Below are 12764 nucleotides of genomic sequence, written 5' to 3'. Positions count from 1 at the left end.
GATCATCAACTGAGTACTTTTTGATGCAATTTGTGTGGGAGGACAGCATATCATTTAACAACCAATTTGTACAATGAGGTATCCATCAGGAAAATTATATTGGAGATGGCTTATGAAATTAGGAAGGATAAAAGAAGACATGAGGTTGCTTTGGCAGACAAGGTGGGGGAAAATCATTAAGGCTTCTACATGTATGTTAAGAGCAAAAGCATAGCAAGGAACTAAATTAATCCTCGAGATCAGAATGGCCAACTATGTTTGGAGTCAAAAGAGAAGGGATAGCTTTCCAATGAGTTTCTCCATCTGTATTTACTCAGGAAACTGGCAAGAATCTATGAGTGAGACAAACAAGCAATGAGGTCATGGAACCCATACAGTTGAAAGAGGAGTTGCAGAGGTGTCTAATGGCAAAAATGATGGATAAATCCCCAGAGCCTGACAAGATATTCTCTTGGACCTTGAAGGAGGTTAGTGTAGGAATTTTAGGGGCCCTGGCAGATGTAGTTAACATGCCTTTTGGCCACAGGTGAGGTGTCAGAGGATTGGAGGGTAGGTCTTGTTCCATTGTTCAAAAATAGCTCTAAAAATAATCTGGGAAATTATGGGATGGTGAGCCTGATGCCAATAGTGGGTAAGTAATTGGAGAGTGTTCCAAGAAATCAGATATACAAGTATTTGGATCGGTAGGGACACTTTAGAGATAGGCAACATGGCTTTGTGTATATTAGGTCATGGCTATCAAATCAGAGATTTTCAAAGAGGTTACCAGAAAAGTTGATGAAGGAAAGACCATCACTGTTCTTTAACAGACTTTAGTAATTCATTTTACAAGGTCCCACATGGGAGGTTAGTCTTGAAGGTTCAGTCGCATTGATTTATGGAGAAGCCAGGGAGCAGTAGTGGATGTTTGACTCTCTGACTGGAGGCCTGTGACTAGTGGTGTGGATCAAGGATTGGTGCTGAACTGCTGGTCCATCGTTGTTTGTCATCTATATTAATGATCTGGATAATAATGTATTAGATTGGATCAGCAAGTTTTCAGATGACACAAAAAGTGGAGGTGTAATGGGCAGGGAGGAAGGCTTTCAAATCTTGCAGAGGGATATGGACCAACGGGAAAAATGGACTGAAAATTTGTAGATAGAATTTAATGCAGACAAATGTGAGGTGTTGCACTCTGGAATGTCAAGGTAAGGCATACATGGTAAATGGAAGGATACTGGAGTGTGGTAGAACAGAGGGATACATGATTCCCTGAAAGTGGTGTCACAGATGGATAGGCTCATAAATAAAGCTCTCTACATGTGGCCTTCATGAATCAAAGTTTTTAGTAAAGGATGTTAAGATGTTATGGTGAAGCTGTAGAAGATATGGCAAATTTGAAGTATCATATGCAGTTTTGGTCACCGAACTGCAGGAAGGATAGCAATAAGATTGTAAGAGTGCAAAATAGATTTACAAGGGTGTGGCCAGGAAGGATTGAGTTGCTGGGAAAGGTTAAACAGGTTAGGACTTTATTCCCTGGAGCGTAGACGCATGAGGGGAGATTTGACAGGGTATACAAAATTGTGATAGAGTAAATGCAAGTAGGTTTTTTCCACTGAGGACATGGGTTAAGGGTGAAAGAGTAAAGGTTCAAAGGGAACAGTCAGAGGAACTTTTCCATGCAGAGTGTGGAACCAGCTACCAGATGAATTGGCAAATGCATGCTCAATTTTGTCAAACAAGGTAAATTTGGACAAGGTACATGGATGGGAGGAATATAGAGGGATATGGACCAGGTGCAGGTCAGTAGAACATAATATTTTGGCACAGACCAGAGGGCCAAAAGACCTTTTTCTGTGCTGTTATGTTCCATTGTTCTATGGTTCAAAATAAAAAGGTCCAAAATAATCAACAAACACCTGACCACATTTTTTGAAATTTTGGAAAATAATCAAGTTCGTTTCAGACCCTCATTGTATCAAGTATTTCTAATCTGTGCAACGATGGATACAACTGACCCAGGAGCTTGTGGGCAGAATTTACTGAAAGAATACAATGCAGAAAGGTGCTGGAGAAGCTCAGCAGGTCACGCATCAGCCAGAGGAAGTAAAGGGCAGTTGACATTTTGAGCCCGAGCTCTTTTCCATCAGAAAACCATGACACAGTCAAAGTCCGCCAGGTTAGTTTCCACTATGAAGGCACAACATTGTGTCATTTCCTTGAAACCTAAATAAATTCTAAATGTATATTCCACCATAAATGCCAACTCGTGGAATTAGATATTAAAATGATAAGATTCAGAAGTATTGGAACAGGAGCCATACCTTCGCTCGTCCTCAGAGTCAGGGTCTGGAGTTTGGGATCCTGGATAGGTAACATCACTTGTCGATTGGCTTTGCTTCAAGTTAGTCTTTGTCATCGATTCCTTTTTTTTCTTTTTGACAAACAGCCTCTTGAGTGATTTGAACCTTAGTTTCTTCTTTCCTAAAAAAACATGGTGCAAAGCAAGCTCAAAAAGCGAAAGTCTACATCAATTTTTAAAAAAATAATTAAACTGCACCACAGACCAGTTCGTACCTGAGAGGGATTATCTTTTGATAATTAGGTCACTGGAAACCAATTCTAATGAGCTCGTCCACTTTATCCGTTTGGCTGCTAACTTCCACCCTGAGCTCAAATTCACTTGGTCCATCTCTGGCCACACTCTCCCCTATTTCGATCTCTTTGTCTCCATGTCAGGAGACAAACTCTTTACGGATATTTTCCACACACTCACCAACTCTCAACAGTTACCTGTAGATCCCTTCATACCTTGGCACCTGTAAGATCCCATTCCTTTCTCTCAATTCCTCCTCTGTTACATCTGCTCCCAGGATGAGGTCCTCCATCCCAGATCATCCAAGATGTCCTTCTTCAAAAAAAAAGGCAGCTTCCCCTCCACTGCTATCAACTCAGCCCTTTCCCGCATCTCCTCTATTTTCTGCACATTTTCCCTGCCCTCCCCGTCACCTCACCTCTGCTCCTAGATGCAACATGGAAAGGATTCCCCTGGTCCTCACCTACCACCCCTCCAGGATCTGCATCCAATATATTATCCACTGCAATTTCTGCCACCTACAGTGTGATCCTACCACTCAACACATCTTCCCCTCTCCTCCTTCTGCTCCATCCATTGTTCCCTTGTCTACTCATCTCATCCCACTACTTTCCCCCTTGGAACCCCTGCGACTGCAGGAAATGCTGCACCTACAGCTACACCTCCTACCTCCTCCAAACTGTCCTTACATTCTAAGTGTAGTATTATAATGGAACCTTTACCTTTACCTTATTGTATGGCAGAGCAGGCTCCTATTTCAAATTCATGCTTTTATGTTAGTGCTTTTAGTTGCTTTTTCCTTGTGTTGAAGATTAATTGTAAGGATGAAATCTTTCACAAATCGACTGCATCTTCAGTGCTCCCTGACAATAGAAGGAAAAATATCCTCTCCACATCCACCCTTAGGATCTTTTAGATCTGAGTCTTATCACAGTCTTTTGAATCCCAACAGATACAAGCTTAGCCTGTCCAATCTTTTATTTCAAGTCTGCTGCCATGTTCCAGCTATCAGTCCACTGAAATTCTCAGAACTGCTTCAAAGCATGTATATTCTTCCATAAATAAGGAGACTAATAATGTACAGATTATTCTGAAAATGCTTTTGCCAAAGCTCTGCACTATTGTAGATTTTTTTTTAAAACAAAAGACTGTTCAGCGACAGCAAGTAAGAATTTGGGTGCATACGTACATTGTACAATGGAGTTGACAATCAACTCATTACCCCCTTTAAATGACGCAAGACTGCTGGATCATCATTGAATCCTGTGGGAGTATTCACAGAGAGTGTCCCTGCCTTTTATCTGAGATGTTTTACCTGCATAGTAACACCTCTCAAATTGTAATTGGCCATAAGAAGCTATTTACTTTGTTTAAAGTCCTAATCATGTGCCACCCACCAGCACTGAGGATGTGATCATGGCTTCAAAGGTATGATTACCATATCAGGCAGCAGCCAAGGAGCTGAAATCCCACTGATTGCCTTGCCTGCATTCTCCCCGCTTGTCAAGCCACTGCAGAACAGCATATAGCGTGAAGTGAAATTAAAGCTGCAATTTGTGTGTATGACAGCAATTCACAAAAATGAAAAAAGATGGAACAACGACATAAATTTATACATCAACTCATGATTTTACACTCATCTCAGATCGTGTGCTGCAAGATAGTCGATGTCACTGCAATGACGTGCTGCGGATATCACTCATGCACGCGCGAGAGAGAGTGAATATTAAGTAATTGTTAAGAAATAAGGTGTGGTGCCCAAGAATATATTGTTTGATTGAACACAAAATCAATTTCTCAACTTAGTCACTATCTCAGAAGATCTTTCCTGGACCCATCACACCAATGGCATCGAGAAAAACGCATGCCAGTGCCTCTACTTGCTCAGGAGTTTGCGGCGTTTTGTATGACATCGAAACCCTGGCACATTTCTTTAGATGTGTGGTGGAAGGTGTGCTGACTGGGTGCATCACAGTCTGGTGTGGAGACACCAATACACTGGAGCGTAAGCCCTGCAAAAGATAGTGGACAGCCCAGGACATCACAGGCAAAATCCTGCCCACCATCAAGAACATCTACAAGGAACGCTGCCAGGGGAGAGCAGCAGCAATCATCAATGATCCACACCGACCAGCACGTACTCTGTTCTCGCTGCTGTCATCAGGAAAGAGTTTCAGGTGCCACAAGACTCACCAGGTTCAGGAACAGTTGCTACCCCTCCACCATCAGACTCCTCAACAACAAACTCAATCAGGGACTCATTTCAGGACTCTTGCACTTTATTGATTTTTTAATTCTCTCTGCATTCACTTTGTTTTTTACATTTCTTTATTTGTTTATGTGTACGTTATGTACTTTTTTTTTGCACTATGAAACTGTGGTAATTCTCCCTTGCCCACAAGAAAACAGAATCTCAGGGTTGTATGTGATGTCATGTATGTGTACTCTGACAGTAAGTCTGAAATCAGATGTACGAGAACCAATACAGGTGAATGTCAGGGTTACTCGAAGGTGCATGGCTGATTTTTGCACTGGTTTTGCACACCTTCACTTTGGTGATCATTCGCTTGCAATTGTTGCCATCTATAGAACATTCCCCATTGTAGAAATTGTTCATTCCATTTTTGCAAAAGCTGCCATTTCAAAGCCATCCAACCTTGTTGATAGCACAAACGTGCTCAAGAAACTACCACACTGCATGATTACCTGCTTGGTTGGCATCCCCTCCATTACAGAGCACCATGGCAGCTGTGTGCATCACCTATAGCGTACACTGCAGTTATTTCTTTGGACTACACCAACAACTTCCCTCACGTGTGCAAACTTAATGACCTAGAGGGTCAAGAAGTCAAGAATACTGCCATCTGCATTTTACCTTCCCAGTCTCACATTTTCGCTGGTTCTTCACAGTTGCCAAGTCCAACTTCAGATAACATTCACTCCTCATTAGAAGCAACCAGCACAAAAGGGTCCATATTTGCAAGTTAAATGCTCAGTAATACCAGTGAAGAAAAAAGACAAGGAGAAGATCCACCACATAAAAGGAAACAACAATCAGGACTCTTAACACCCAGATACTGGACATAGAATCCATACACGAGATGTCGGGTGAGATGAAAGAAGGAAGCGAGTTGCACACAAGGATCCAAATACAGAGGACCATCCAGAACGATATTTAACCTAAAGGTGAAGCTGGATACTGGATCTCAAAGCAGAGTCCTTCCACTCAGACTCTACTGCCAGATGTTCCCAGAGAACATGAGTCTCTTAGGACGATTCACCTGTCTTGACAATCTCCTAATTGATTGTCCTTGAATCTGAGTTGTTGCCTTAGACGATGTCTTTCAGATGTGCATTCAGGTTGTTCAACAGAATCCGTCTTTCCATCTACTGTGGCTGGTCCCATTTGAAGGTCTCGACGATTTCTTCGCAGAACAGCACTTTCATCTGTTGAATGGTGCATGATCTTGGTTGGACTTCACTAAGGATTCTGAGTCCATAAGTTTGTTTTGTCTCTGACTTTATGAGTTCCATTTTTGCATCTGATATGGGCAGTGCACTTGTGATCATGTCCATGAAGGCATTCAAGTCTTCATCCATTTTAGTGTTTGCGGACTCTCTCGTGTCAACAGCTCTAGACAACGTGTCTGCTCTGTACATTAGCTTACCCGGAGTGTACACCACATTCAGTGTATAGTGTTACATCATTCTTTGTATTCTAAGTGGACATTCATTTAATGACTTTTGGAACAATGCAATCAAGGGCTTATCGTCAGTCTCTACACTGATTACTTGTCCTCACACAAAATGATGAAATCTTTCACAAGCAAATGTGATCTGAGCAGCTCCTTTTACAATTTGAGCGTATCGTGTCTCCACGTTGTCATTGAGCGTGATGCATACACCATGGGTTACCAGTCATCATATTTTTATAGAAGAACTGCATCAAGCCCACTACGTGATGCATCTGATGATATCTTGATGGCTCTCGCTGGGTCATAAACCCTCAGAACTGGTTCCTCTGTGAGCAGTTTCTTTAGTTCACTCCATGACTTCGTGCTCATGATTCCACTCCCGTTCAATGTTCTTTTCTGATAGTCTTCTCAGTGGAGCCATCTTTTCTGAGAGGTTGGAGATGAATTTATCCATGTCAACTATATTATTATTCCATTAAATCTCTGTATGTCCTTTTTGCATTGAGGTCTTTGCATGTTCCCAATGGTGGACACCTTTCTGGGATCTGGTCTGATGCCCTCACTGCCAATTAATATCTCCTACAAATGTTAATTCTGTCACCCCGAGTTGGCATTTCTCTCTATTCAGCTTCAGATTTGCTTTCCTTGTTGCTTCCAGCACTTTCCTTAATCTCTCATCATGCTCCATTCTCGTGGTTCCCCATATTGTGATGTCATCCATTGAAGTATCAACTCCGTCCAGGTGCTCGTAGACCATATGGATAGTTTTGTGATCCACTTCAGCAGCTGAGACAATTCCGAATGGTCACTTTAAGAATCTGTATCTGCCAAATGGACTATTGAATATGCACGGTCTTGAACTTGCCTCATCCAATTTTAACTGCCAAAATCCTGATGATGCATCTAACTTGCTTAAAAACTTTGCACTTTCAAACTGTGACATGATTTCTTCACACATTGGAAGCTTAAAGTGTTCTCTTTTTATGGCTCTGTTTAGATCTCTTGGATCCAGGCAAATTCTAAGCTTTCCATTCTTTTTGTCCACAATAACGAGTGAACTCACCCACTCCATTGGCTCATATATCTTCTGAATCATGTTCAGGCTTTTCATCCTGTCCAACTCTGCTTTTAGTTGCTTTTAAACTGCAAATGGAACTTTTCTGCATGGATGTATTATTGGTGGCACACATTTATCCACTCTGATCATGCAGGTAATGTGGTTGAAAATTGGAACAGATTTAAGCAGCATTTTGGATTGTATTTAGTGGCAGTCGGAGCTGATGAGAAAAGTGATAAAGTTAAACCATCAGTTTTCTCACATGTCATGGGTGAGGAAGCCCTGGACGTGTATAATAACTTCACATTTCCTGCTGAAGGAGACAAAATGAAACTGGAAAAAATAATGGTACAGTTTGAGGCATACTGCACACCTAAACGTAATGTGATATTTGAGAGGCACAGATTTTTCACATCTATATAGAAAATGGAAGAAAGTATTGATCAGTATGTGACTGAATTGAGAAACACGATCTCCCTTTCACCTTCTCCTGGAAAACAGCCTAGACCGTGAAATAGGTCATAGTACTCTTTCATGAGTTCCTCATAGACTGTCTCTTCTTCGCTTTCCACAATGAGGACTCTTTTTACCAGGTACAGTTTCTCACAGGGTGTTAAACCTAGTATGGCCTGTACATCCTTTGGTACCACTATGAATGCTAGCATGCGCTCTTTGTCCTTGTGTTTCACTTTGACCATGCATTCTCCTTGCCCTGGTATATCAGTACCTGAATATCCTGTCACCTTCACTTTTGTTCCATACATCTTTGGTCTGGATCTATACTTCTTAAAATCTCTCTCTGATATTGCATTAATTTGTGCTCCAGTACCCAATTTAACTGAAATGTATATATATCAATCTTCTTCAGCATGATGCTGAACCAAGCCATGAAAGACCCCAACAATGAAGACGCTGTTTACATCCGGTACCGCACAGATGGCAGTCTCTTCAATCTGAGGCGCCTGCAAGCTCACACCAAGACACAAGAGAAACTTGTCCGTAAACTACTCTTTGCAGACGATGCCGCTTTAGTTGCCCATTCAGAGCCAGCTCTTCAGCGCTTGACGTCCTGCTTTGCGGAAACTGCCAAAATGTTTGGCCTGGAAGTCAGCCTGAAGAAAACTGAGGTCCTCCATCAGCCAGCTCCCCACCATGATTACCAGCCCCCCCACATCTCCATCGGGCACACAAAACTCAAAACGGTCAACCAGTTTACCTATCTCGGCTGCACCATTTCATCAGATGCAAGGATCGACAATGAGATAGACAACAGACTCGCCAAGGCAAATAGCGCCTTTGGAAGACTACACAAAAGAGTCTGGAAAAACAACCAACTGAAAAACCTCACAAAGATAAGCGTATACAGAGCCGTTGTCATACCCACACTCCTGTTCGGCTCCGAATCATGGGTCCTCTACCGGCACCACCTACGGCTCCTAGAACGCTTCCACCAGCGTTGTCTCCGCTCCATCCTCAACATCCATTGGAGCGCTTACATCCCTAACGTCGAAGTACTCGAGATGGCAGAGGTCGACAGCATCGAGTCCACGCTGCTGACGATCCAGCTGCGCTGGATGGGTCACGTCTCCAGAATGGAGGACCATCGCCTTCCCAAGATCGTGTTATATGTCGAGCTCTCCACTGGCCACCGTGACAGAGGTGCACCAAAGAAAAGGTACAAGGACTGCCTAAAGAAATCTCTTGGTGCCTGCCACATTGACCACCGCCAGTGGGCTGATCTCGCCTCAAACCGTGCATCTTGGCGCCTCACAGTTCGGCGGGCAGCAGCCTCCTTTGAAGAAGACCGCAGAGCCTACCTCACTGACAAAAGGCAAAGGAGGAAAAACCCAACACCCATCCCCAACCAACCAATTTTCCCCTGCAACCGCTGCAATCGTGTCTGCCTGTCCCGCATCGGACTTGTCAGCCACAAACGAGTCTGCAGCTGACGTGGACTTTTTACCCCCTCCATAAATCTTCGTCCGCGAAGCCAAGCCAAAGAATATATCATTCATTTTTAATCTCAATGTCCAGTCTCTGTTTTCTTTCTTATTTTCAGTCACATCTTCATAGAATTCCTCGATCCCCCTTTCATCTTCTGCATGAACCTTGCTTTGTTGCACTTAACTCCTACAGCAACGGGCATAATGGTTGCTTTTGTTGCACGTATAGCATGTTTTACCATATGCTGGACACTTTCTTGGTTGTTGTTGTGTACCGCATCGACATAATGGCTTTCGATTGTCCGTATCATTTTTGTTCACTGGCCAAGTCTCTCTTTCCACTTTGACCCGCTTTTTGTTAAACGGTCTATGTCTGTTCTTGCTAACTGCATCCATGTTGCATTAGTTTCACTGAACAGCTCTTTTGCCTGCAATTTTACAGTTTCTGCAGCTCCAGATAGTCCTATGGCTTTTTTCAGGTCTAGATTTTACTCTCTTAGCAGTCTTTCCCTTAGACAATTATCTGGAATTCCACACACAAGTCTGTCTTTTATCAGTGAGTCGGTCAGTCCACCAAATTCACACATTTTGCTTCTGTTTCTCAATTCAGTCACATACTGATCAATACTTTCTTCCATTTTCTATACACATCTTAAAAATTTGTGCCTCTCAAATGTCAGCTGAAGTTTCGCTGGTGGATATAATCCTTCCATTTTTCTCTGTGTTAGCTTCTCTTCACTGATCAGTTGCTGACTTTAAATTTTACCTTTTAAAGTATTTCCTTCTAATTTCATTCATCCCACTTCTGACACCATGTTTCATCTTGTATTCATATGTGTGAGTTCTTAGATAACACATGGATGAAGGAAAAGGTTCTACTTTAAAGTTGTTGTAAACAGCACCAAGAGGTAGGCCATGAGGCTGCAAACCTCCATTAAAGATCTGCATACTGTGTGTCCTGCTCCCTGCCAAGTCTAATCAAACAGTCAGGCATTGCTAGTTGCCATGCAGACACGAACACTATTATTACAAGTGGGAGCAGATTTGTTCATCGAGAATCAAAAGCGGTATTTAATAGTAGCCTGTAACTACTCACAGTTTCCATTTGTCAAAAGGGTGAAAGACCCAAGAGCGTCAATTATCACCTCAGAAATGAGAGCATTCCTTGCTGAACAAGGAACACACGAGGAAGTAATACGTCACAATGGAACATAGTTCATGTCACAAGGATTCAGAAAGCTGGCTGCAGAGTATGGGTTTGTTATCACTACATCATCCCCATACTACCCCAAAGGTCATGGGTTCATTGAAAGACAAGTGCAAACTGTGAAACGCACACTAGTTAAGTGTCACGAAACAAAAGAAGACACATACCTAGCTCTTCTATCATTACGAGCAACACCTTTAAGGGCTGACATGAAGTCCCAACAGAAAATCTAAATGGCAGGAGATATAAAACAACTCTCCCAAGCAAAATATACCCTCCAGACGACCAGGAAGAAACCAGAAATCTGGCGGACTTGCAAAAAGAAAGACACCAGCATTATAACAAACATAGACAAACATTGTCAGAGCTCTTCAGAGGGCAGCATGTACATATTCAAGAGCCTATGTTAAAACATGCAAAGGTCATCAGAGAAGGTGAGACACCAAGATCATACATTGTCGAGACAGACTCTGGCAATCAGCTGAGGAGGAACAGAATTCGCATCCAGCCAACATAAGATATGATGAAGCAGAAAGATTTAATACCAGCAACACCAATATCAAGTGAAGAGACCACAACCACTAATACCAAAACATCAACATAGCAGTTGTCAGGTGAAACACAACAAGCTATATCACCTACATGTGTACCAGCAACACAGCCCAACAGTCACAGCCAAATCCATAAGATGGCAAAGCAACATACTGCCGGCAGTGCTATATCGAGAAGAACTATTTAAACATAATTGTGTAAATAAACTAGTGTACAAGTTCAATTACTTAAGTTTCACTTGAAAGAAAATGATAAAGAATGCTAAATTTTTCTTTATCTTGAGAAGGAGGGACGTTATATAGTCAGGATAATGTGAACAACTTTGTAACTGAGTAAGAATACACCCTTCTCACTGTAGTAATTGTAGTGCCCCACTGTGGGGCATATGTGTCTGTGTGAACAGTTTCCTGAGATGGTGGAAGGTATCAGTCATAGGAACATAGGAAGTAGGAACAGGAGTAGGCCAAAAATGGCCCATCGAGCATGCTCCGCCATTCAATATGATCATGGCTGATCTAATTTATGACCTAACTCCACCTACCTGTCTTCTCCCCATATCCCCTAATTCCTCTATCATGTAAAAATGTATTTAACCGAATTTTAAATATGTTTAATGAAGCAGCCTCAACCACTTCCCTGGTTAGAGAATTCCAAACATTCACTACTTTCTGGGAAAAACTATTTTTCCTCATCTCTGTCCTAAATCTACTCCCCCCGAATCTTGAGACTGTGTCCTCTCGTTTTAGTTTCCCCGGCCAGCTCAAAAAACCTTCCTACATCTATCCTATCCATACCCTTCATAATCCTATATGTTTCTATAAGATCTCCTCTCATTCTTCTGAACTTGAGCAAATACAATCCTAGATGATTTAATCTTTCATCATAAGTCAACCCCTTCATCCCAGGGATCAACCTAGTAAACCTCCTCTGACCGTCTCCAAAGCCAGTATATCCTTCCTCAAATATGGAGACCAGAACTGGACACAGTACTCCAGGTGCGGTCTCACCAGTACCTTATACAGTTGCAACATTACCTCCCTACTCCTGAATTCAATTCCTCTAGCGATGAAGGCCAACATTCCATTTGCCTTCTTAATAACCTGCTGCACCTGCAACCTAACTTTTTGCGATTCATGCACAAGCCCTCCCAAGTCCCTCTGTACAACAGCATGCTGTAGTTTTTCACCCTTTAAATAATATTCAGCTCTTTTATTTTTCTTGCCAAAGTGGATAACCTCACACTTACTAACATTGTACTCCATCTGCCAGACCTTTGCCCACTCATCCAGCTTAACTATATCCCTCTGCAGACTCTCCACATCCTCATTACAATTTGCTCTTCCACTCAATTTGGTGTCATCCGCAAACTTGGCTACACCACATTTTGTCCCCTCCTCCAAGTCATCAATGTAAATGATGAACAGTTGTGGGCCTAACACTGACCCCTGCGGCACCCCACTTACCACTCTCTGCCAACCTGAAAAACTCTTATTTATCCCGACTCTCTGGCTCCTGTCAGACAACCAATTTTCAATCCAGGCCAATATACTTCCCCGGACTCCACTTTCCTGTAACTTACTGATAAGTCTCTTGTGCGGAACCTTATCAAACGCTTTCTGGAAATCCAAATAGACATCATCAACCTGTTCCCCTCTATCCACCACACCCATTATATCCTCAAAGAATCCTAACAAGTTTGTCAAACAAGATCTTCCCTTTCTAAAACCAT

General features: G+C 42.3%; 1 protein-coding gene across 7 annotated transcripts in view; it reads right to left on the bottom strand.

Moving 5' to 3' along the window:
* LOC138739553 (CRACD-like protein) overlaps nucleotides 1-12764 on the bottom strand; it is a 138604-nt gene that overhangs the window by 60883 nt on the left and 64957 nt on the right. For 6 of the 7 annotated variants that reach the window (XM_069891853.1, XM_069891856.1, XM_069891854.1 and 3 more), the window contains exon 3: nucleotides 2310-2469. In XM_069891853.1, the coding sequence (XP_069747954.1) occupies nucleotides 2310-2469 (160 nt within the window). Of the gene's footprint in view, nucleotides 1-2309; nucleotides 2470-3309; nucleotides 3409-12764 lie in introns of those variants that run through there. The other variant, XM_069891857.1, reaches the window with a different exon arrangement.

The sequence above is a fragment of the Narcine bancroftii genome, chromosome 7 (assembly GCF_036971445.1).
Source record: "Narcine bancroftii isolate sNarBan1 chromosome 7, sNarBan1.hap1, whole genome shotgun sequence".
NCBI classification, from domain to species: Eukaryota; Metazoa; Chordata; class Chondrichthyes; order Torpediniformes; family Narcinidae; genus Narcine; species Narcine bancroftii.
Note: the sequence above shows the minus strand (reverse complement) of the source record. Positions and strands in the feature narration are given on the sequence as shown.